General features: G+C 40.4%; 1 protein-coding gene across 2 annotated transcripts in view; it reads right to left on the reverse strand.

Moving 5' to 3' along the window:
- The window catches only part of EMB1135 (RING/FYVE/PHD zinc finger superfamily protein), a 418,560-nt gene extending 395,359 nt beyond the window's left edge, over window positions 1–23,201 (reverse strand). Inside the window, exons 1-2 of one of the 2 annotated variants that reach the window (XR_016247843.1) lie at window positions 22,356–23,201; window positions 21,561–22,003 (exon numbers count right to left, since the gene is read on the reverse strand). Coding sequence is in view for 1 of the 2 variants with exons in the window: in XM_089378057.1 (XP_089234183.1) it covers window positions 21,561–21,968 (408 nt within the window). In the remaining variant the exon portion in view is untranslated. The remainder of the gene's footprint in view (window positions 1–21,560; window positions 22,004–22,355) is intronic. The other variant, XM_089378057.1, reaches the window with a different exon arrangement.
- Between the last annotated feature and the right edge of the window lie 2,234 nt (window positions 23,202–25,435).

Raw genomic sequence — 25,435 nt, forward strand, 5'->3', positions numbered from 1 at the left:
AGGACTCTGGTTCCCTGCTTCCACTTGTAAAGCATTTCACCCCTCACTCTAGTTCGACCTTCACACTTTAGGGGGCATCTGTTACACACCATTTTGTCACCGTCCCTGTACTCCCCTCCCCGTCTACGATCCTGGAGGACCTCTACAGTATACCCGACATGCTTTCCCATCATAAAGAAACTCCCAATATGTCCCTCTTCATGAGCAAAATAATTCCCCTTTGCATCATTTCCCATGAATCTTCCTTATATCCCACTTTACAAGACCGGCGCTACTGCCCAGTTTTCTTCTCGCGGCGATTTACAGAGGTTAAAACTAACCCTTGTGTCGTTCGGATTGGCTGAGCCCTTTTCCAGTCACGTCGATCCAGTGTTACTTGGGAGCGGGAGCGGGAGCGGGGAGCAGGAGCGGAAGCGGGAGCGGGAGCGACCATTTTCAGAAGCTCCCGGTTTGGGAGCGAATCCCGGAGCGATTTTTTAAAAATATATATATTTTTTATATTTTTTAATTTTTGATACATATATGTCAACAAAAACATGTAGAATGATGAAATAGACATAAAAAACATAAAAAAACATAAATTGATCATTGAACCATATCACATCAATCATCTAGAAATTATAATCGTCATCAACCTTAGTAAAATAATAAATTAAAATAACATTCAATTCAATAACATTTATCATCATTGATCACCAAAGTAACAAGTTGTACTTGTAAGCCAAGTTTAACCATTACAAGAAGTAATATCGAAGATATTTCTAAGTCCTAACTTCTAACTGTTAACATGATATGAAATGTTAAAAATTTATAAAATGAAACATGAATAATGAGATGAAATGAAACAACTTTAGTCTTTCACAAAGCATCATATTCATAATTCACAATCATTACCAATGAGTTATAATTGCCAAGGCCCAACTTCAAACTTCAAATTTTCATTGTCACAGTGATATAATGTTTACAAAAAATATCATAATGTCATAATGATATGAAAGAGTCAAGAGTCAAGAGTCAAGGACTCAAAACTCAACACTGAACAGTTATGAAAACTAAAGTGACAAGTCTAATAGAAACTAAAAAAGACAAGTAAACTGTAAATCTACAAGTGGCCCTTGCCACGAGAGTCTCCAGGAGTATAAGTAGGTCTTGGCGGTCTTCTAGGAGTCTCCCTCCCAGACCGACGACCAGAACTCGAGCCTCCACGCGAGGGTGTCGATGGAGGTGGCGACAGCAATGGAACAAGACTCGGGCCCCGAGAACTGCTACTGGATGGTGGAGGTGGCATGGCTGCTGCAGCTGCTTCAGCTTCATCCCGTACAAGCTCATCTTCTAGTTCTTCCATATGTACAATGCCATCCTCTAAATTGTCGTCCTCAGGGTGACTGTCCCAAATTTTATATGTGGGATCTTCATTGGCCCGATCACAGTAATGGCTCAACAACCTCAAATTGTAGTGCACATAAACCAAGCTTTCTGCTCGGTTTTCGTTGAGCCTGTTTCTTTTCACATTATGTATATAACTGTAGGTGCTCCAACACCTCTCTGCAGAAGAAGAATTTACAACCTGTGCAAGAACTTTCAATGCCAATTTTCGCAAAAGTCCGTCGCCGCCATATGTTTCCCACCATGTGAGAGAATCAAATTTATCTTTGTCGTCCATTGCATGGAAGTTACCATACAAACCACTGCCAGTGAAGTATCTGCCTATTTCAAGGCGCACAGCTGCACATTCCTCCCTGTCAGGCACCAACTTTTCTAATGCATCCAGATATCCTTTAGTTACCTCTCGATCTAAATGGGATTTGGTCCTAACACCACCCCCTGCTGCAGGTTTGCCCAACCAAGAATCTGAGTAGTATTTTGGCGTAAGGATATACGCCAAGCAATGTAGTGGAAGGTTAAGCTTTTTCCACCGTTCACACACACAATCGTGAATCAGATTGTACAAGTCGGGATCTCTGTTATTAACAATGTCTTTTATTTCCCCCAACATGGTATCCATTTGCTCATACACCTCGCCAATCACCGGTTTGTCTGTATCTGCAAACCGAATCATGTTATAAATTGGCTTGGTGAAATCCAATACCTGTCTCACAGCTGTCCAAAACTGCCCATCAAGAGCGGCCTCCTCCACCGTATCAAAACCTGCAATGTCAGCTACATTTGTAGCCCTTTCCTTTAACACCTGCCAATTTGGACTTGATACCATGCTAGCTAAACCCTCTCTTACCTTCAAAAGGCGCCTGAAGGTGAGGTAATAGCTACCAAATCTAGTCCTCGCAATCTTCAGCAACTCCAATCTCGAGTGACTGCGGAAAAGGCCATGGGTATTGCTATGATTTGTAATAAATTTTATCATTTTTTTTCCTCTCTTGTACAAATCCCCAATCCATTGGTATTGTTCATTTTTGTTTTTGACAATATCATGCAACAGAAGGTTCAATGTGTGAACCAAACATCCAGACCAAAATATGTTCGGGTATCTATCCTCAATAATTGCTCCCGCTGCCTTACAATTAGGAGCATTATCAGTGATGACTTGGATGACATTGTATGGGCCAATACGCTCAATTGTTTCAAGCAATGCTTCTGCAATGTTGATAGCGGTCTTGAACTTGTCTGAGTAATCATGTGCAGCTAGAAAAATGGGACCACTTCGGGACACAGCAAGAACACTTATCAATGGCTTGCCTTTTACATTTGTCCATCCATCAGATACAATGGACACCCCATTGTCAGTCCAAGAACTTGTCATTTTATTCAAAGAATGTGATATTTTTGCTTTTTCATGATCAAGGCCAACTGTTCTTGCCTTGTCATACCCAGGGCTCTTGTATCCTTTAGGGGCATCATTTATGGCAGAAACCATTTCGTGCCAATAAGGTGAGCGTAGAACATTGAATGGTATCCCATTTGCATAGAGGAACCTGTAAATTTTTGAATCCACATCATTCCTACACCCCTCATCAAGGAAATCTGATATGCTTCTACGGCGTAAAGATGATGACCCTGAGCCTCCATGTCCATATCCACTGCCTTGGGAGGATGCTGAAGGAGTTCTTTGTGAGCTTGGTTCAAAGAAACCCCTTGATCTTTTTGTTTTGTATTGGGCGTCCTCCTCTTCCTTTATGTATTTGGCTCTATCAACTGTTGACACCCCGTTGCAAGTTCTGATTCCTATTTGTTTCTCTCCATCCCATGCCCTTTTCCCGCAAAGGTGTCTTCTCAAACGGGTGTATGAGCCTGTGAAATCAGTGTTGCAATGGGGGCAATGAAATTTAGTGGTTCCACCCCCTCTCCCTGTTTCAGGCCTCTGAACATATTTCCACAATGGAGTTTGGTCTTGTTTAGTTTTTTCACCCTCATGTTCACCCTCCACATCCTCCTCACTGGGGTTTTCATCTATTTGACTTCCTCCGGCTTCTTCATCCACCTCTTCAGGGTCAGGCCCCCTCCGTTTCCTACTCTCCACCACCATAATAACCAGAAAGGGGACCAGGAAGAGGAAAATGCCAATAAAAATGCTCAGGTCCATCGTGTTTGATGTTTGTAGGGTTTGAGTCTTGAATCTGCAAATTAATTTAGTTTATTGGGATTAATTCATTTAATTTATTAATTTAATTTAAATTAATGATCTTTAAACTCAAACAGGTAAATGAAACTAACCAAATTAACTACCTAACCAGCTAAACTAACTAAATGATTAAGTTACATACCTCTGCAAGCTTGCTCCTCGCTCCTTGGCACTTGCTCCTCGCTCCTCAGCTCTGGCTCCTTGCTCCTCAGCTCTTGCTCCAGCTCTCAATCTCTTGCTCAAGCTCTCAATCACTTGCTCAACAAAGTTGTAATGACAAGTTTTTGGCCCATTGGGCTTATAAAACAAAAAAAATTAGCTAAATTTTTTTAATTTTTCGGGTCCGGCGGAATTTTTTTCCGCCGAACCGCTCCCGGCCGGTTAAAAATCGCTCCCGGAGCGTTTTTTAATGCCCGGGAGCGATTAGGGAGCGATCGGGGAGCGATCGCTCCCGGGCATTAAAAAACGCTCCGGGAGCTCGGGAGCGATCGCTCCCTGAAACGCTCCCTATCAGAGCAGGGAGCGTAAATATTTTTAAGGGAGCGCGCTCCCGAAAATCGCTCCCGTCCGGGAGCGATTTTGGGAGCGCGCTCCCGACCCGCTCCCGAGCCGCTCCCGCCCGGAGCGCGCTTCGGGAGCGGGTTCGAAGGGGGGGGGGGCGCTCCCCCGCAACACTGCGTCGATCCTCTTTTGGAAGGCTTTTTAAATAAAGAGTTGAAGCTTCCATCTCTAGAAGCTTCATAACGGAACTCTGGTAGATGGTTGGGCCGGATAGAGCCGAGGAAATCAGTTTGGGCTCCTTTCCCCTATTAGGATGAAACAACCTCAAGAGATAAGACCTTCTCCCATGATGAGAGAAACCATCTCCCATCCATCCAAGCTATATAAAGCTCTCTTTTACCCAAGCAAAAGCTAGTTGGAGTTTCGGAGCAAGTTTGAATAACCAGCAAGTCATCTATAGCTTGTAGCTTTTTAGTGTATGTTTAAGGGAGAACAGTGTGATTTTGGTTTGGTTTGAGACTAGAGGGAAAGAGGCCTTAAAACTTCTATTGATTGGGGTTATCCATGAAGTGCTAGCAGAAGTGTGGAAACCCGGATACGTCGGAGGAGACCAGCAACGTCAAGGCACCGGTTGTAATCTCTTTCTGATTTATATAAATGCAACTATTGATTGATTTCCTACATGGAGTGTCATTTTACATCTTTATGGCTTAATGTTCCTTGACCTATTAAGTAGGCTTAATACAATATTGTATGCTACCACATTTGTTGTTGTTGTTGTTTGCTTGTTTCAGATATTCAAAGGAGGAAACAGAAGATAGCTGGAGTAAGGAAGCAGGATCATCACCAAGTGGAATAGCGTTCTAAGAGGTAGGCCCTCTTAATTGATTCTAGCTTAAGGAGATTTTCCATAGATTGTTTGTTTGTGGCTAGACTCGCTCCCTCGGCGGGCTAGAGGAATTGTTTGTGTCCGCACTGAGAATTTACCTTAATACAATATTGTATGCTATCAGGTTTGTTGTTGTTGTTTGCTTGTTTCAGATATTTGAAGGAGGAAACGGAAGATAGCTGGAGTGAGGAAACAGGATCATCACCAAGCGAAATAGCGTTCTAAGAGGTAGGCCCTCTTAATTGATTCTAGCTTAAGGAGATTTTCCACAGATTGTTTGTTTGTGGCTAGACCCACTCTCTCGGGCTAGAGGAATTGTTTGTGTCCGCACTGAGAATTTACCTGCACCACACATCTGCACTTGAAACAGGCCACAAACTGCCCTCAGAAATACGTTTTCCCTACAACCCTTCCACGATGTCTAGGGCAACCTCCGAGACGTTGTTCCAAGCCTTCCTTTCCACACAAATTTCAAAGGTCTCTTGGAGATGTATTGCCACTTCTTGGATGCCTAAACAATGAGCCCTCGACCTCCTTTTATAGGCATAAAGAGAGGCTCAACATCTCACTTGAAGTGGCACGTCTATTGGCTCTATTTTATGTCAAGTCGGCCTACTTGATAACCAAATTAATTTGCCAACTCCAAAAATTAATCTCTTTAACGACAACTCAGATTTGGACAATTTTCATTGCGTTGGAATCGTCTTTCCAAGCACTATCATCCTCATCCATCACATGTCGTAAATCCATCAATGTTTTGTCCCAAATCGCGATGGGTGCCAAAACCACATACTTGGGTTCCAAGCCCACAAGTTGACATTGTGGCACTTTGCTCTCCAAACCCTGAACCCTAGGGCTTGGAGTACCTCCCAAACTACAGAAAATCAACGCTCCCTCTTAGCGAGGGAGCTACTTCCAAGACTAGGAAGTAACCATCATCATTCAGTGACGACACTAGCCCATCTGGCATCCATCACTGCAGCATACCCTGTAGATGAATCCTACAATCTTGGTAGTGCCTCTCCCTCGTCACATCCGAACCTGAAGATCCCAAACCTCCATAGGGTTGCTCCCTCTGAGGCTAGACTCCCTATGAGCCTACACGATCTCCATTGGCTCAATCCTGCAAGCACTCATCCTCCTAGATCAGATACCACTCGTGCAAATCCTGCCAATCTCAGATATGCAACATCACGATCCGATGAAGACTCTAGCCTGCCAATTTGTAGTCCATCACATGAAGCCATCTCGATCAACCTGATCTCATTCATGCCAACAAAACCCTTGAGTTGTCCCAACCATCCATGACAAAAGTAAAACATAGGAAGGTTGCAATCTACAAACCGCCACATAGCATACTGAAGTGCACCAGGTTCACCACCGATCCACCAGAACTCCCAGCATATCTCATCATGTAGTCTATCGAGACCATATCTCTATGTCTCTGGCTGAACCCTCTGCTCCATGATCTACACACTGAAAACTCCCTCTGAGTTGCTTCGTTGTGCACACTCTGATTCTCTGTGCCTCAAAGTAGCTCAGACACGCTCTAATACCATGTTGAATTTCCACGACCTTAGGTCTAGGTTAGAGTCATAAAATCACTGACGCTACCAAACCAAGAATCTCAACCATAAACTACTTTGCTCAGCGTAAATATAAAGCAGTAAATCACACATGCACAAAACATAGACAACTTTTTAATTTTTCAACCCAACTTTGTTATATTAACAACATATAATACAACAGTCTAGGGCTCCTGTACCATGGATAATGGCCCTTAGTACAAGATACAAAACTGGGACTTGGTGTCAGTCCATCGACAACCAATCTACCCTCAACAAGATACACTGACCATCTGGCTGATGTAGTTGACTCTCTCAACTCCCCTCGGTCGTACCCTGTACCTACTCGATCCTTCGACTTCCGATCTGCAACTCCTTCCTCTATCAATGCTCCAAGTCCATCTGGCCGCTGAACCTTGGCTGTCAATCTGCTCACTAGTTGTGCCTTAGTCCATCAAGATCACAACACATCGAGACTCCTGTTGAGTTGTTCACAACTCCACATGTGAACAACTCTCAATCTGCCCACTACTACTCCTCAGCTACTTAAGGACTTCAAACCACTACGGTCTTCCTGTGCTACACCGATGAAGACCAACATAAGGCACAGAGGGTTGCCACCTATCACAGCAAGATGTCCATCTCCCATAATGAACACAGGCTAACACTGCCCATCATCTGTTGTAGAAGTCCTTCTCCACACACGTCTTGGGATCCAATCTGCCAATCTAGCAGTCACTTTCGTCCATCAAAGTGTTGCACATAAGGCTACAATACTTCACCCAATCACGCACCAACTACGTCCTTCTTGTATGTTGCTCTAGGGCTACTTTGGGTAGCCAACACGCTGCCCTCCAACAAACCTATGACACCCAATCCATCATCCAAGGGTCCATCTGCAACACACCTTGTTGTTGTCCTCTTGCCTTCCAATCTGATGTGCCTGTTGTCACCTTGGTTGCTTGGTAGGCCTCCCAACAATCCATGTGGGCTCCTCCAAACAACTCCTAAGGCCTCTTCACGCTACCCATCAAACGCTCCACACAATAGTCAACACTTGGACCCAAAAATTACACAGTTGGTTCTGCTCCTAGGAAGATCTTTTAGCTCCTTGGAAGATCATCCACATGGCACAAACAGGATTCTCATCAAACTGATCCGAACTGGTCAACTCCTTTGACCCAATACACTTCTCCAAAATAATGTTGTTTACACCTTGTTGTAATATTGTACCACTGGTTAGGGGACACCACGCTACCCTCAACCTCCACACAGCTCAACAAGACAGCCTCCAAAGACTGCGATTCACCAAGGGAATATGCCTTCACTTCTACGCTGCCCCTCTCTGCTTGTTTTACCTCAAACGCAGCACCTAGATGGCCTCTAGTTGTTGGTTATGGCTTGCAGCCTAGCCCGGCAACTAGTTATAGTTACTGCTCCCTTATACACCACCTAGGCACCCCTTAAACAACATTGTTTTCTCCTCCATATTTGCGGCCTTCCTTGCCCAGCAATCTACACCCAAGACAGCAGTCAAACAAGCCTCAAAGCAACCCATTGAAACCTACAACAACTCAGCCTCTCCACAGAAATGCCACGCTACTCTTTAAGCTCCTCCACGAGTCCCTTTGGCCCTCTCTCGCTGCGACTTAGCCTCCTCTAATCCTTCACCACATCCGCACTTGAAACAGGCCACAAACTTCCCTCAAAAATATGTTGTCTCTACAACCCTTCCACGCTGTCTAGGGCAGCGTCCTAGACATTGTTCCAAGCCTTCTTTTCCACGCAGATTTCAGAGGTCTCTTGGAGATGTATTGCCACTTCTTGGATGCCTAAACAATGAGCCTTCTTCCTCCTTTTATAGCAATAAAGAGGGGCTCAACGTATCACTTGAAGTGGCACGTCTATTGGTTCTATTTTACATCAAGTCAGCCTACTTGACAACCAGATTAATTTGCCAACTTCAAAAATTAATCTCTCTACAACTCGGATTCGGAGGATTTTCGTTGCGTTGGAATCATCTTTCCAAACACTATCATCCTCATCCATCACATGTCGTAAATCCATTAATGTTTTGTTCCAAATCTCGATGGGTGCCAAAAACCCATACTTGGGTTCCAAGCCCACACGCTGCCCTTGTGGCGCTTTTCTCTCCAAACCCTGAACCCTAGGGCTTGGAGTACCTCCCAAGCTACACAAAAATCAACACCACGCACCTCTCAACAAAAGCCCTCTATAACCACCTCAAATAAAATAAATAATATGTGCTAAGTCAAAGAAGCAAGGGTGCTCGCCAATGAAGGTCAAATATGACAAGTGTAGCTCAAATATTCATGCAATAAAGATGAGAGATCACCTAGCAAAAGTTCATCCTAGAAAATTGTGCCATGTATCTCCCTCAACCACCCAATAAATAATAGAATATCTCCATTTGCATTTTGAAGTGCACCCTAGAAAGAAGTGCCAAGTTGGTTAGACTCATCAATGCCCATGTCAAAATCATGTGTTGTCTCCCAATACCATCAATCGATCCCACCAAACCATGTGAACAAGAGCAAGTGTGCCCTAGGAAAATGTCCCAAGCTCTCCAACAATAAATAATGCATGAAACCTTGGGAATTTAGATTATGGAAGGAGTGTTACATAGTAAATCCTTGAATAACCTCCAAATAACCCCTCCATGTGTGAACAACTACAAAGCGAACTAGGGAATTCATGCTATTAACCTCCAAGGTAATAAAACCAATTAAGCTATCCACTAAACAATTAAATCAACTTCAACATGTATGAAAAAAGGTCAATGTTTAAATAAAAACCATACTCCAACCTCCCAGTAGTCACCAACTAATTAAATAAACATGAACATTTGTCCCACTGTAGGGGGTGCGCTCCCACAAGTGTTATTTGTACATTAATGAGGATAATAGCATCGTCAAGCATGTGTCACCTAGGTGGTGTTATCACTCCTCCAAATCCCCAACGCTGAGGAAGAGTCCAGCTGAGGTAACCACAAACCAATCTTTTGACTTGGTAGCTAGCCCGACCAAGCTGGAGAGGGCTCTCTCTAAAGGATCACAACCCAAAAGGGTTGGATGGATTAGGTTTTTAGGCAAGATATAGTAGCTCGGGGTTTTGATTTGATTTGATTGGGGCAGTCACTGGATGAATGAATTAGGTCAGAGAGTGAACTAGGTCAGGGCAAAAGAAAATCAGAATTACAGACATTTGATTAGGCAAGGTAGGCAAGTACTTCTACACTTTGTAGCATATTGATGAAATGGTTTACACTGATGAGGTGCTACAAAGAGCATGAAAATCATGAATTTTTTTAAAACTAAATAAATGAAACAAATTATGATGATTTTCCCAAAACAGAGCATAGAAGATGTATTCTGCTTATCACACCTTGAAAATCAAACATATTTAAAAGTGAAATGGATCATGGAAAATACAAAACATTCACACACATGTAACTGAAGAAGAAACAATATCAAAATACCATGCCACAGGAATCCCACCAAAATCCAATATATTCCATACCAAAGTCTGAAACACCAGTACAACATCCAATAGAGTCCAACCTGTAGAATGATTGAAAAAGTACATGAAACAAACTCCTCCCAACCTCAGAGGTCGAATCCATGAAAGGAGGAGCAGTTTCACCAAAAACTAAACTGATAACTAGAGTGTAGGGTGGTCAAAGAGACTCATCCCTCACTTTTTGGAAATAGATCCATTACAACACAAAAAGAGTTTTCACCTAATGTATTTACCCTAGGTAACAGTAAAAATATCATTATTACATTTGAATCCATCAATTACTCTGGTAAAAACATGATTTGTCAAGGTGAAACTGTCAAAACTGAGAAAATTTACAAAATGAAGAAACTCGGAAAATTTGTGTCAAAAGCGCAGTGCCACTATCCTAAGTGCAACGCCAACTTCAGCGCAACTTTTGAGGGGGTTCCCAGTGTCCAAATTGAGCCCAGGATAGCTCATTGAAAAGCCTATCCTATCTAGTTCCAGATCTACCTTTAGTTTCCAAAATGGTCAAGTTTTGACCCTCCAAAAATTGATTCTCCCAAGACTGGTCAAAAGTGCAGCGTGAGCCTCCAAAATAGGGCAGAAACATGATTTTTTGGGGTTTTTTTGACCTTTTGACTGCCCAGCGGACCCAAAAAGGCTAAGCAAAGTGGTTTTCCTAACTGTATTTGGCCTTCTGAATCCAATGGTTGTGGCCATTTTGCATTTAGAGGTCTCTAGGAAAAGCATTGAGCTTTTGGCAGTGTGATTGGTGCAAAAATTGCCAAAATGCAAAAAACTCCAATATTTTCCAAAATTGCTCAAAATTCTTCCAAATTTGACCTGTGGAATGCTGATGAGGTGTGATAGGCCATGAGTGATGCCTCAACAAGGATTTCAAGCTTGTCTTCCTCCTTTTGCTTGGCTAGGGTTTCAAGTCTTGTTTTGACCTTTTGGAGCTTGGACCTTGCAATTTGATTTTTCTTGAAGAAATATTTGGCCATCTTTCTTTGTAAGTGATTGCCCCTCTTTGACTTCTTCAAGAACTTCTCAAGATGCTTATTTACCCTTTCAAACCAATATTCCCAGTACTTATCAGTCATGGTGGCAAACTGCTCATTCAAAGTGAGTTTATTGGCAAGTTTAGCCTCTTTTTGCCTCTCTAGTTCTGAAGCTCTTTTCAAACCTCTAGTCCTGGGCCTCTGTCTTGGCATTTGGTCTTCTTCCTCATCAAAATCACCATACTTCCCATATGCTTCATCAAGCATGACCTTTGCTTTATTAGCTTCTCTTTGAGCCTTGATGAGTTTCACCTCATTGATCAAATTTTTGGTCTTTAGCTCCTTGTTTTCCTGCTCAAGAAAAGAAATGACAAACTTAGCTCTCTCTAAGTTAGTCTGAAGCTCTCTAATTTGGGCATCCTTCTCCTTGATGACTATGCTAAAATCCTCATAGTCATCCTGCTCACTTGGATCAATAAGCTCAAAATCTTGTTCTGTCTCATGGAGGTCCTCCTCCTACTACTGGATCTTTACCTCTGTCATCTTTTCTTTACCTTTGTGTACCTGTTTTGTTGATGAAGAAGGCAAGGCCCCTCCCACAATTTGTGGGGCAAACACCTACCTGTGGCCTCTCTGATAAGTATGTGCCAATGTGCTCACATTTGTGCTCTTAGGCCTGATGACCTTAGCTCTGCTAGGTGACCCTGCATGATCATGAAATGGTGATGATGGCAGTGATGCGGAGGGTGGCCGATCAGATGGAGGAATAGATGTAGTGGGCTGAGATGGAGGAGGTATGGCTTCAACATGATGATCAGTGGGATGAGATGAAGAAGGCATACCTTCAGCATGTGGAGCTTGTGGAGCAGTGAAAATATCATTGGTAATGAAATTGTCCCATGAAATATGCAACTGGTCAAGGTGATGAAGGACAATGATCTTGATCAATGAGTGATGGAAAAGGCTATTTATCTGGTGGTCATAATCTCTCTTCTACACAATGGAGGCCATTTTGTCTATGCTTCTAAATAGATAGTATGGGATATTGAGGAATTTGACCCTTGTGAAGTGCATAAGCAATTTGATATGGTAGGTGTAGAGCCTAGAGAACCTTCCTTCACAAGAGAAGTACTTCATGATGATTTTCATCATGGGGGCATACCTATTAAGAAGGGAGCTGAAAGGGAACACCCTCCTCCTCTCATTTCTGTACAGTGGTTTGATGAATGGTTCATAATACTAATCCTCCAAATCTTTCGATTTAAACCGCCTGTCACCTATGCTTGGAATCCCTATGGCAGCAGCAATGATGGAAGTAGACAAAGTTAAAGTCACTCCTGCTAGGGTCACTTGATTATCTTTAAGGTTTGAAGCAAAAAGTTTGGTCAAAACAGGGTGATGCTGAGCTCTTTCAATCATTTTGCAAAAATCAAGGCAACCTACATACTGAAAACATGAGACTGCCATTGGTGAAGCCATGAGTTCATTTGTGTTAGTGGGCTCCAGCCTTAGGATTATGCCTCCTCTGTGTGGCCTCCTATGTGCTCTATCCTCTTCTTCTTGCATATCCTCCTCTTCCACATAGTCTCTGTCTTCCTCCATAGTGTTTGGTTAAGAGACCCTAGGGATAAGGTAGGTGGGAATGGGAAGTGGAAATAGGTCTAGGGAATAGGGATAGGGCTATAAAAATTTGGGGAGATGAGGTGGTGGATTATGGCGCTGTGGGAGGTGATAGGAGGTGAAAATGTCAAGGGAGTTGGGAATGAGAATTAAATTACAAGTTTATGGTAGAGGCTGCCTACGAATTTTGGAAACCTAGGTCTTAGGGTTTTATGAGAAAAGTGCTTAGGGACTAGGAAATTATAGTGTAAGGATAGGGATGGGTTTAATAGTGATGTAGGAAGGTGTTGTAGGGTCTATGGGCAGCAAATTTTGGGATAGGGATGAATTTAGGGTTTTGTCCCTTGCCCAAGGGCCATATTTGCTTAGGAATCAAAACACTAAAAACAAATGTTGTTTAGGAGTGCAGATAGGTGGAAAATAGGGTCACTTACTTGGTAAAAGAGGAAACAAGGCCTTCTTGAAATTTTGAGAGGATTTGGAGGCATTTTGGTGGTTTGGGTGCTCACTGGGCAAAAGTGCAGCGCCTTACCCAGAAGCATAGCGTCGTGTTAAAAAAATGCCCGTAGCTCTAAGCACAATGCCTCCCTTCTAAGCGCATCGCCTTCCTCCTAAGCGCAACGCCAAGAGAATTTTTGCCTTTGAACCTGCAAAATCGACTTTTTGAACCAAGGGAGTGTGAGCTCGACCTTTGAGAGTGAAAATGAATTTGCTTTTGATGTCTTGGTAGCCTTTATACTTCATGAAATTGATGATTTGGGCCTTGGGACCCACTTTCTTCCTTTTGTCATTCACTTTACTCTTTGGAAACTATACCTTTACACTTGACTTTTTCTTTGACAAATTGATCACTTTGATATACATTGAAAACACTTTAACCTTTGACTTTTGGTCCTTTAGCATTTTGGAACTAAGTTAACAACTTGGGAAAAGTTACTTATTACATATAATGACATAAAATTACATAAATATAAAAAATAGAATTACATGTTTGTTTTTGGAATAAAATTACAAACTAGAATGGAATTCTTACTTGAAATCATAATTAGAACTTTGGCAACCATGGTTACATGCTTGCAAATCCTCTTTAACTGAAAAAGGGATATTATTTTGTTCACTCTCATACTTTTGTTGGCCTTATGCAGTGAAATGGTGTTTTATTGGACCTTGGAAAAATGAAACCTAAAGACCTAATGGGACCTTGGATGAGCAGACTCTAGGTGGACTTGACTGACACAAAGCATGATGAAATGAGCCTTTATAGTCAATGTATGCTCAATAAGACACATGAAGGTGGGCCAGCAAATATTGAATTTTTGAGAGAGAGTAGGCTTTTTGACATAGGGCTACCATCAGTGAGTAAATTTTTTAAATGACGACCTAGGTGGAATGACAAAAATTTCAAAATGGGACCCTAATATGATATAAAAGAGGGGTTTTGATCACTGATGGCAGTATGCAAACACTGACTCGAAAAGGTGGTATCCAACAAATGTTATGAACGTAATATATAATTAATAATTAATAAATAGTTAGCATCTTGTAACTAAGATATCGGAAATTGCTCCACAATACATATTTTTATTTGTCAACATTTCGAGTCTAAATCAAGACCCATCATCAAGATATGAATATTCATGAAGGGGCACCTTGTCTGGTATATAGGCAGGGCCCTCATTTGTAACCATATCATATCATACCTCTTGTACATTCAATATTATTATATAATAATATATAAATATTATTGTCCTATAATGGATATTTACATATTCCAAATATTTTGAATATTCTGCGAAGTATACGAACTTTGTTCGTTACAACACATGTTACAAATTTTAAGTCATATCACCTAAGAAAATACCACCAAGGCAAAATGCACTACCACAACACATCATCTAACCTTAGTCACTTGGTTTGGGTTCATGTTCGAGTTCGACAAGCATAAAATTCAATAAAAGTTCGACATTCTAAATTTTGATCATAAAATTTTGCATTAGATTCGACAACTTTTAAATTTAAAATCTTTAAAATATATATAATAAAAATCATTCAATATAAATAAATAACAAAAATAAAATAAATATGATATAGAAAATATATAAATATGGTAATTCAATTCATTTATTTGCCTAATCAGTTCATTTTTGAGTCCATGTTCAATTCTATTTAAAATTTCGTTTACAAGAACGAATATGTTTGAATCATCTTGAAGTTAAGCGAACTTTGAACTTGAAGCTTCAGGTTCACCAAACTCGGTGACTTAGCACCTAACCACATCAACATCAATAGAGAGGGGGGCTAAAGAAACGCTACAGCATTCAATCATCAAGTATGACCCCCCCCCCCAACCTTACACATCAACACTGTGAAAATTCCCTTGAAATGCAGTGATTGAAATTTATTCTTCTAACTAATTAATTATGCAGTTTATTGTGTTACAGCAAAATAACGAATAAATCACACTGCAATTTCTTCACAATAAAAACGTTGCGGAAAATAAACTATACACTGAGAAAATAGAAGCGCACACACAATAAGGACACCAATACTTTTGGCCAAAAGTCCCCGGAAAAACCCAACTAGGAAAACCGATGCAGCAGATGTTTTATTTTATTATATGCAGTAAAAAAATCTGAGTACAATATCTGAATGCCCAAACTAGCAATCCTCAGCAAAACAATCTGGCCAAAAATAACAATGAGACAATTTGTCGCACCCGACACTAATCCCAGCTCCAAAAACTGGCCCAACTGGGCTACTAGAAACCGCTGCGTCAACCTTTGTGTTGCCTTTGCATAGGCTTTGTTACTGCTCATACTAGCAGGGGTCCTAGGAGGAGATCCTAAAGGGAAACTGCTAGGTTAAGGGCAACAATGGAGCAATAGACCACTGCCACCTCATCTAAGTCTCCCAGCGCTTTATAGACTTTCACCAATGGGAGGAGACCCCGTATAAGGAGAATCACTAGATGAATTAATTAGTCAATGAAAGGATGAGGAGTGATTCCTAAGGCCAATTCACGAGAGAGACTCAATTGTATGGTTTGCTTGCTTGGGAAGCAAGGTATAAGGCTCCCTAGGAAGGGCCAAGGGGATTTCAATGGCTAGGATTTGAGGATAAGACTTGTAAGGAAGATACCTAGTCCTATAAATCCTTGTGAAAACTTGGTTTCCAAGTGGTCTTTGTGAAATTAACTTCAATAGGTTGTGGGACCACACGGGACCAAGTGGACCCAAAATTAGGTCAAGGGGATGGAATTGATCAACCAGGGGTGTGCTTGACCTAATTGAGGGGGAGAAGGGGATCAAAGGAGAAATTTTCGGTAATTTTGATGCAATGATCCCAATGAGGTCACTAGCCAAGGGAAACCAAGGGCAAGAATCGATTTCGGATCTAGGGCTTGAAATATCTCAAGATCCCACCGTCGGAATTGCTTCAAATTTGGAGACCCTCTAGAAGACACAACATGCAGTAGTGAACAAGAGATCGAACTTTTTGGATGGGTGAATCGTGAAGAAATCGATGCCCTCGCTCACCTATGGAATCTAGGCCTACAAAGGAAGAGAGAGGTGAGAAAAATATGCTTTTGAGTGATCACCTATGGAGGATTAGTGCCTTGTCCTTTGGGAGAGATGGAGTCAAGGAGATTTTAATATTTGGAATGGATTCACTTAGTCAAGGAGGCCTTAAAAACAACTTCACATGGCATTAGGGCATGAGAACAGTTGCTTCAAAGTTTTTATACTTCGATTTGCAATATTTGATGACTTATCAAGATAAAATTTTGACACAAAATATCTCTAGGAATATTCACTCATTCATACATGGCCCATGACATGATGCAACACTATAAAAAATCAAATTTCCACAATTTCACATTAGAAAAGCAGTAAATTTCAGCCTAGTATAGCGAAAATCCCAACAACATGCATGTGACAAAGAAAATAACAAGTATAGCATTAAAAGAGTACTTACATGTAAGAAAGAGTATATCCAATCATCAACATATGCCAATAGTGAAGCTCCAAGACAAAATGAAAGAGATCCAAACATCAAAATTCATCCATTCATCCAAATGAGAATATGACCCAATCCAAGTGATGATGATCAAAATGAATCATCTCACTTCTATTTATACACTCTCTAATGAATTTGATTTAGCTAAATTGGCCTAATTGAGCCCCTAAAATAAAATAATGTGCATAATAACAATACTTTTGGTGACAAGCCCACCAAATAGCTCAATAATACATGAATAAGCCTCTCAAGAGGGCCAAATGATCAATAAAGTGAGTCGTTGGCCTTTGAGGAGGCCTAACGAAGTTCGAGGGGTGCCATAATGTAAAAATGGACTCCTAACGTAGTGGACAAGGGGTTGGCCCCTTGTTTTCCAAGCAAGAACCTGTGGTGCTCCCAAGTGGGTGTGGGGGCACAAAGACATCCTCATGGGTCTCCAAGTGGATCAAAAATGCTTGTAGACCATATGTAAGGGCTAGGATGGTGATGTAAGCCCTCACTTTGCAACATGAGACATCCTCTAGACCCTGGAACATTTGCCAAGTGTATGGTGCAAGTGTGGAGCCGACTGGGCATGGTGAACCAGGTGCATCATCCTCATCCAAAAAGATGGAAAATGAGCAATCAATGATCGATGTTGGGTATCCATTAAGTAATATCTACTATGGTGGAGGCTCATGGCTCTCAACGCTCACCCTACAAGTGCCAATGTGGCCCTCTATAGGGTTAGGACCCATATAGGGAGACCAAGCCCTAAATGAAGACCCACCTGCAATCCTGCATAAGATCCAATGCACCCCCTTGCCCTCCAATACAACAAATCATTAGAATACTCAAGTAATAAAGTTTCCAAGTCAGGGGATCAGTGGGGCACTTCATGGTGGCATGCCCTTCCATAGTGGTCTTTGGCATGTAAAAGTGTCTCCAAGCTCAATAGGGGATTAACCAAGGACCCTATTAGGTGGAGGCCCATGGTATGTGAATGTAGGAGGGAGCAAATCGTGGTACATGAGTTACCCCGACCTTTGTTTTTCCACCCTTCTTCATGTGCCTTTTGCCTTTTATTGATTTTTCTTCATAATTGCTCAGGGCTCTAGGGGATGAGAGCATGATGTGCAATATGTAGTAGTGGATACCCCCTTAAGGTGGGCCAGTTCATTGCCCACGAAGGGTTGGTACAATCATGGGTTCCTTAATGATAGATGGGGCTCATCTAGGGCCCATTGGAACCAGGATGATGGCCATGGATAAGGAGTAGAGCTCATGTTTGGCTTTTGCCCACGCGCTAAATTTATGTCTCGGCCATCTTTTTCATTTTGTGGTCATTTCTTGTTATAAGTGGCCAAATTATGCTTTTTCTTTTCTTGTTAGCTGCATCAACCTTCGGGGCATCATTCCAGGCCTGACCTAAGGTGAGGACAAGGGAAGGGGGAGGCTAACCCTATGTGGACCCAGTGGACACAGGTGGACCCGGATGGGAAAATAGATGAATGAGGCTAAAATGAGTGGAATGGGAGAGATGTAGGTGGTTTCGGGGAACAAGACCACGCAACCAAAGTCGAGATTTCCCACATAGTGCCAACCCCAAAGCTAATGGCCAGTAAAGGAGATCCCACAGAACTAGGATACAAGGTTAACCATGAAACCAAGTAGTGGAGACAAGAGTACAGACCTAGCCCACACTTTTTGTCGAATCCCCCCACCAATTTATGCCCAAAAGTTCCCATGATAAGTAAGGAAAATTACTCAATTATACCAATGAAAAGTCACACCTTTAGGGTCGGAAGGCCCAATTCAAACATACATTCGTAAAAAATGGGCGAGGGACCACATGGCTAGCTCAAGTGGCAAAGAAAATGGCACATCGAGCTATATGGGAGCTACAAGGGGCTATTTGCTGTCAGTTGAGGACCATCTAGGAGAAAAAAAAATTCTCCTATGCATACTACCCACATGTGGTAGTTAACAGGCTCTACCCACACTACCTGTGGAACTACTCTGATCTTGTCATTCTGCCCAAATCACCCATTGGAGGTGACTCGCTTGGCCTCCTGGAACTTCTTCTGACCACTAGCACCTAAATCGACCTTTGTTGCAACTAAATTGAACTACCCTCTGAAGCTGCCTGTGCAGCGCCATTGAGGAATAATGCGACCTTGTTGTTGCTAACTCTCCAACACTGGAAAACCACATGAACTTGTTGCCTCTACTCCCTCTTGCCTCCGCGTCCCTTCTAGCTCGAACTCTTCTTCCCTGCTCAACCTTTGCAGCTGGATAGCTCGATCTACCAAGGAACTCGCACTCTTAATGTATTTATCTCCATCCCCATCGTCCTGCTCATATAATCTATCGTTAGTTAACCAACAGCCATGATTAGATCCCCATCAACGACTAAGATCATCTCAAACTCAATCCGTGTGAGTTTCTATAGAATTCTCGCCTATCCTTAATTAATTCCTATTAATTAACCAGTTTTCCTAAGTTAGACTTAGGGAAAATTTAAATGATGGTTGATTAATTTAATTAAGGTGTTTCATAAGCTTATCTCGTGAAACCTTTTTTAGGTTTTGAAGACCTCGTGTTCTCAACCTCTGACACAAATCGAGACTAGAACACCTATCCGATGTTACAAAAATAACAAACACAATAGGATCATGTAGAACACCTCTCCTAGTGACACAAAAATACAACATCATCACACCAAAGTCACTAGGAAACCCCAACACCACGAAACATCTCCCTCCCAACCAAGGTGCAACATATCATCATCCGAGAACAAGTTGTAACATATCCAAGATAGACAAGAACACCAAAACCACAACATAATGAGATAGCATGCTCCATAACCATCAAATATGTAACCAAGGGGTGATCAACAAAGCAAGCACATGTGAGAAGACCACCAAACCAACAAGCATGATCATCCAAGCTAGGAGAAGTGAGACTCCCCAAACAAAGACCTCCATCAAATGATCCAATGCCAAGAAATGAAGGGGCTCCATGATGAGGAAACCCCCAAGTTGGTCGAAAATCTCCAAGGAACCAGTGACAAATCTCTATCGATGTGATGAAAACCACAAAGTGGAACCTCATACAATATGAGGTGTAACAAAACCTAACTAATTTGCATAAAAAAGAGTATATCAAGAATGTAATAAAACATCAAAGTAGAAATGAGGAGCTCAATGTCTCATGGATTGACTTGTGGAGTACCTTGACTATTCTAATTGGAAATAGATAAATCAATTAAATATGCATGCCATGTTGTTTTGTACCATACATATTATAAACAAATTACGATAGCATTTGTAGATAAATATTTTATTTGATATCACCTAAACATGACACCTACGTTATTCTTGGATACATCCATTACTAAGCTTTGCACTATATACCAATTTCACTTCATAAATAGTACCTTGATCAATTTCCTAATTGTGTAATGATATTTATAAGTTATAACTAAATAGATATTTACAATCAGTTATAGATATAAATGGTTTGGATTTAATAACTACTCAATTTTGTGCCTAAGATGAGGTTTGAAAGAAAATGAATAGCAGCATTTTGCAAACTATGGTTTGTCCAAAGCTCTCTACAAGAGAAGCAAAAATATAACAACAAACATGAATAAGGACTATTGAGTAAAGTGTCTAACGTCGATGCTAGCTAAACAGGCTACAATTGTTTTGCTTTGAAGTCATTAGAGCTTTTACAATCAATCCCTATTGCTTGGGTTCTTACGCTCAAACAATAAGATAACCAAACCCAAGTTATCTACCTTGGTGAAGATCATTACATTCAGACTATGAGGTACCCCAACCCAGTTCTCTACCCTAGAGGTCCCATAAAGCGACTAGAACTCGATTGGCAAAGGCACTAGTTATATCTCCATCTGGTGAACAATCTCAAGAGATTTACCAGATGCACCATGAAATTGTAATAATGAATACTTTTGTAGCGTTACTAAATTCCCACATCTACATTGCAGTAAGTTTATGGTGAAGATGAATTACGTGTAATATTTCTTGTTCCAAAGAACTTCATGAACATCGGCCTTAATCAGTAAGTATTCTCTATTTAATTTTGATATTGAATATGTGAAAAGTTCTAACAATGTGGCAGCAAAAGTGTCATCATGGAAGCCAAAACCGACTGCCATAATATCGTGAGAGGTGAATGGTGAAAGTCAAAGTGTGATTTCATGTAGTCATGTGGAATATGCTCAAGTAATAAAGGTAAGAACGTAAGGAACCCTAGCCTATTGCAACCATTGCCAATTCCTGCCCAGAAATGTGAATTCGTTATCATGGCTTTCATCATAGGACTGCCCAAAATAAACCAGTAACTATAGCATTTATATGGTGTTCAATTGTTTTAGAGAGTATGCTCAATTCTTCGCCATCTTCTTTGAACTAAAGCTCATGGTGTTGTTCAAATTTTCCAATTGTATCGTCTTCCAAAATTTACATAAGTGACTGCGATCCTAAATTTATCAGTAAATGTTGGAAGTTCTTCAGGATGTCAAGGATTACTCTCACCCCAAGCACTAGTTACCACCATCAGACAAGTAAGCAATTCCAGGTTGTTAATAGAAAGCTGGAAGGATATTTAAAATTCTGTGTGTATCATTAGCATACAACATGGACTGAAAGGTTATATATATCTCGCTGGAAAGGAACATAATTCTACTCACTACCTTTCCACCAATTGAGTGGGAATCAGAAACGCTATAGTGCCGGGATTTCACAGTTTAACATAAAAGAAGCATAGAGGGGTTAGAGGATAAGTCCAATAATTCAACGTTGTACCACGAGTAGGAACTGGCAATTAGGGTTTTGTTCTAAAATGAAAGAAAACTAACTCACCTCGTTTACCTCCTCAGGTTGGCCGGAAATATATGCAGCAGTTGTGAAGCCTCCATTGGATAGCGTAGTCAGATAATTGTGAAGCTTAGTGAGATCGACCGCCAGCTCCACTTTACATTGAGGACACACAAATCTATCCAACCCATGCGGTACATTCAGTAAAGATTTACAGTGAGCGCAAGGAAGTTGAATTTTGGAGGGATCGATCCCCTGTGCAATCCCCTGCTGCTGCTGCTGCTGATGGCGTAACTCCGGAGGAAGCATCTGTTGCAGCTTACAGTTTGGACACGCGAACTCTGTAATTCCAGCAGGTACGTTTAGTATTCCTCTACAACCAGCACACCTAACCTGACAGGCTGTCGGAGTCGGGGCTACAATTGGCCCCGGTGCCCCCGACTGTGGTACCATGGACACCAAATCCCAATTCCAGCAAAATAGCACTTCTGCAAGCAACCGGCAGTCATAAATAAAATTCATAGTAGCGTGGCATGGCATGGTATTATTTGGTATACGGTGATCTACATTAACAGTATCATCAACGATGCAGTCCTGCCTCTTATTGAGGTTTTTCCAAGTATTTTTGAAATCTACGACAGAAGCAAGCCCGGCCTCTTCTACTGATGTTTTATTTTTAATATTTTTGAAATCTACAAAAGGATGCAGCTTGCCTCTTCTTAAAGAGATTTTTCTGGAAACAGAAAGGAAGAAATCTACGAAAATATGCAGCCCTGCCGCTTCTATTGAGATTTTTCTTTAAAATATAGAAAGTTAGCTCAAAGAAAGAGAGAAGCTTACCTCAACAGTTTAAGTGACACTCTGCGTTTAGCTGCCTGCCACCAAATATTAGTAAGATTTACGTTAACATGGAATTCTGCTAGAATGATTATCGTATAAGGAAAAAGGTTTCTGGGAAGAGGCCCTTCCTTCCTCCTCCGTTTCTTCCTTCGTATGTATCTATGCTGCTTTGTCGTGCTTTGGAAGCAAATTTAAACCGCACTGAACACCGATACACGACAGAATCCAGGACATTCCAAATACATGCAGCAATAATAAAAACGAATTCCTATTGCGAGAAGCTCGACCTCGAGCTCCGCGGAATTTGCAGGCCTGTAAGGTAACGATTCGAATCACTAAATATTTTTAGAGCTGCAGTGAGTCGAACTCCAGACTACCTTAAATCTAGTGGAAAATGCAATTCCCGCCGCAGAAAGAAGGAAGGTTATGCCTGTAAGAAAATATTTGTGCTGTGCAGAGAGCGCGAGCGGGGTTGCGCGGGCAGGGGCAGAGGCGGAGGCAATTAAATGAGGATTGTGCGTAATAAATCACAGAATAGTAATAAATCAGATGTGCGGGCGGGCATGGGAATGGCCACTATTTAGTAACGTAGCCCCACCTCGCACGAGTAGCGGCAATTGCCCGTGCCTTGCCTTAATACCCCTCCTATCTCTTTGACAGTTGACCCTAAATGAGTTTATTTTATCTTGTACTCTTTACTCCGAACCTTCTCTTCAGGGAGCTGTCGTACTGCCTTCTTTCGGGTTTGGAAGTACCGGACACTCAAATTTAATAAATTTATGCTAATATCATGTCACAACATTAATACACAGACCTTTTTTCTCCATTTTTGTTTGATTGAAGTCTTCGATTTGACAGAGAATAGCATTCTTCCGGACACAACGTTGACAGCATTTTGGTTTTGAGTGAGATTGGCATGCTTCCCGACGCAGCGTATCAGGACAGCATTTTTTGTTTTAGTTTCATTGGAATTTGATGATGTATTTTTGTTAGAAACTCTTAGTTCCAATTTTCATGAATTTTATGTTTTTAGAGAGGAGATATTAGCATACATTAAAAATGAATTTAAATTTAAATATATAAATAAAAAGATCAAATATAAAAGGAAATAAAGTTAGCATAAGTTATTTTTTTCATGAATTGTTTTTAGAGAGGAGATATTAGTATATATTAAAAATGAATTTTAAATTTAAATAAATAAAAAGATCAAATATAAAAGGAAATAAAGTTAGTATAGGTTATTTTTTGAAGACAATATTTTTGAATAAGTAAATTAATACAAGTATTTTGGGATGGATTTCAACAACAAGTTTAATTCGGAAGATTGTAGAAAGAAAAGAATTTTAGGAGGGTGGAAAGTATTATATGCACTTCAAAACAGATGTAGGGAGGCAGAGTTGTGGGATTTGAAAACCATAAAAGTGCTTTTTGGACTCCTAGTTTGTCCAGTGATATTATATGGGTGTGAAGTGTGGGCTAGCAGCGTCCTTGTTTAAAAATGGAAACAAATTGAGAAAATCCAAAAACCCTTGATCATGAGCAAGTTCAAAATAAAAAATTTGGTTCATTATCAGATAATGTTGAGCGAAACAAGAGTCGCTCCCATCGAAGCAATTACTATGGTGCATCTTATAAGGTATCTAAAAAGAATTGAGCAATTGAGAGTAGGTAGATGACTAAAAGTTATATTCAACAAAGGCATGAGTGAAAGAAAGAAATCATGGAAGAGACAAAACAACAAATGGATGCAAAAATGGAATATTTATCTCAATGCATGTCCCACAAATAGCAAGGAGTTAAAGAATTTTATTATGGAAAAGTTTTGTAAGCGTATATGGGGAAAAGAGTTGGTTAGAAAGAAGAAGTATTATGTTTAGGAATTCAACCCCACTTGTGATCTCCAACAAAAAGAGTACATTGGAGGTAGCATTTTGTGGAGAGCAAAGATTCTTATTTCTCAATTAAGAACTAACTCACATCAACTTCGGTGTGAAACGGGACGGTGGAAGAGACCTAAAGAAGCTTGGGAAGAACGTGTGTGTACTTTTTGCACTTCTAGGGCAGTCAAATCGGAAAAGCACTTCATTTTGGAATGTGATGCTTTCAGAGACATCAAGGACAGTTATGGCAATATGTTAACATCAATTCCTTGGCATTGTTTTTTTAGTGAAGGGGATGTTAGAAAGTTGGATTAGTTCATCATCAATTTGAATAAAAAAAAAATTAAATTGCAAAAGAAAAACAAGGAAACTAATAATCTCATAGACTATTAATCTCAGAGATATTGAAATATCATTCATTCATATAATAGTGTTAGTATTTTTTTATAATATTAATTATTGTACCTTAAATAAATTAAATAATTTTATAATATTAATCATTATATATTAAACAAATTAAATAGTTTCATAATGTTAATGATTGTATATTAAACAAATGAAATGACGAAGAGAAACTTAATTACCCATCTCTTTGTCCACCTCACTTAATTGCCTTATAAAGGAGTCATCTTATTCAATATCGACGAGTTTACGTTTGGAATTGTCCCTCTCAGTTAATGTCCTTATAAATGAGACATCGTATTTAATATTGAAAAGTTCACACTTGTACCATTCACTAAACGTGTGGAAGAACCCCAGACTTTTTTGTAAAAGTTTTCTGGGGAAAAAGGGGAAATGATAGACATAGCATAACTGAATATCTGGATAGGGGTCTAAACATTAAGTATATTGAAAATTATAACTATGTTACTAAACAAATAATTGAAAGATAATAAATGTAAAATTGAATATTATAAAAAATAGGAGTAAATTTTTATTTTCATTATAAAGATAATCTTCAAGATTGCTCTTAAAGTACAATAATGCAAGCAACTTTAAATTTAGAGTGGAGTGTTCTAATCAAGCAACCTTAAATTTAGAGTGGAGTGTTTTAATCAAAGAGATATGAGGAATTTATAACTTAAGGGTTCATAAAACTTTTAAAATGATACATAGTTTCTACAAATAATGAAAGCAACTTTTTTAAGAGTGACAAATGAGAAATATAATATCAATGCTAGATTTTTGAAAAAAAAATTC

This window comes from Pinus tabuliformis, chromosome J (assembly GCF_031772625.1).
Source record: "Pinus tabuliformis cultivar Carrire ecotype Pingquan chromosome J, CPIR1, whole genome shotgun sequence".
In the NCBI taxonomy this organism is placed as follows: domain Eukaryota; kingdom Viridiplantae; phylum Streptophyta; class Pinopsida; order Pinales; family Pinaceae; genus Pinus; species Pinus tabuliformis.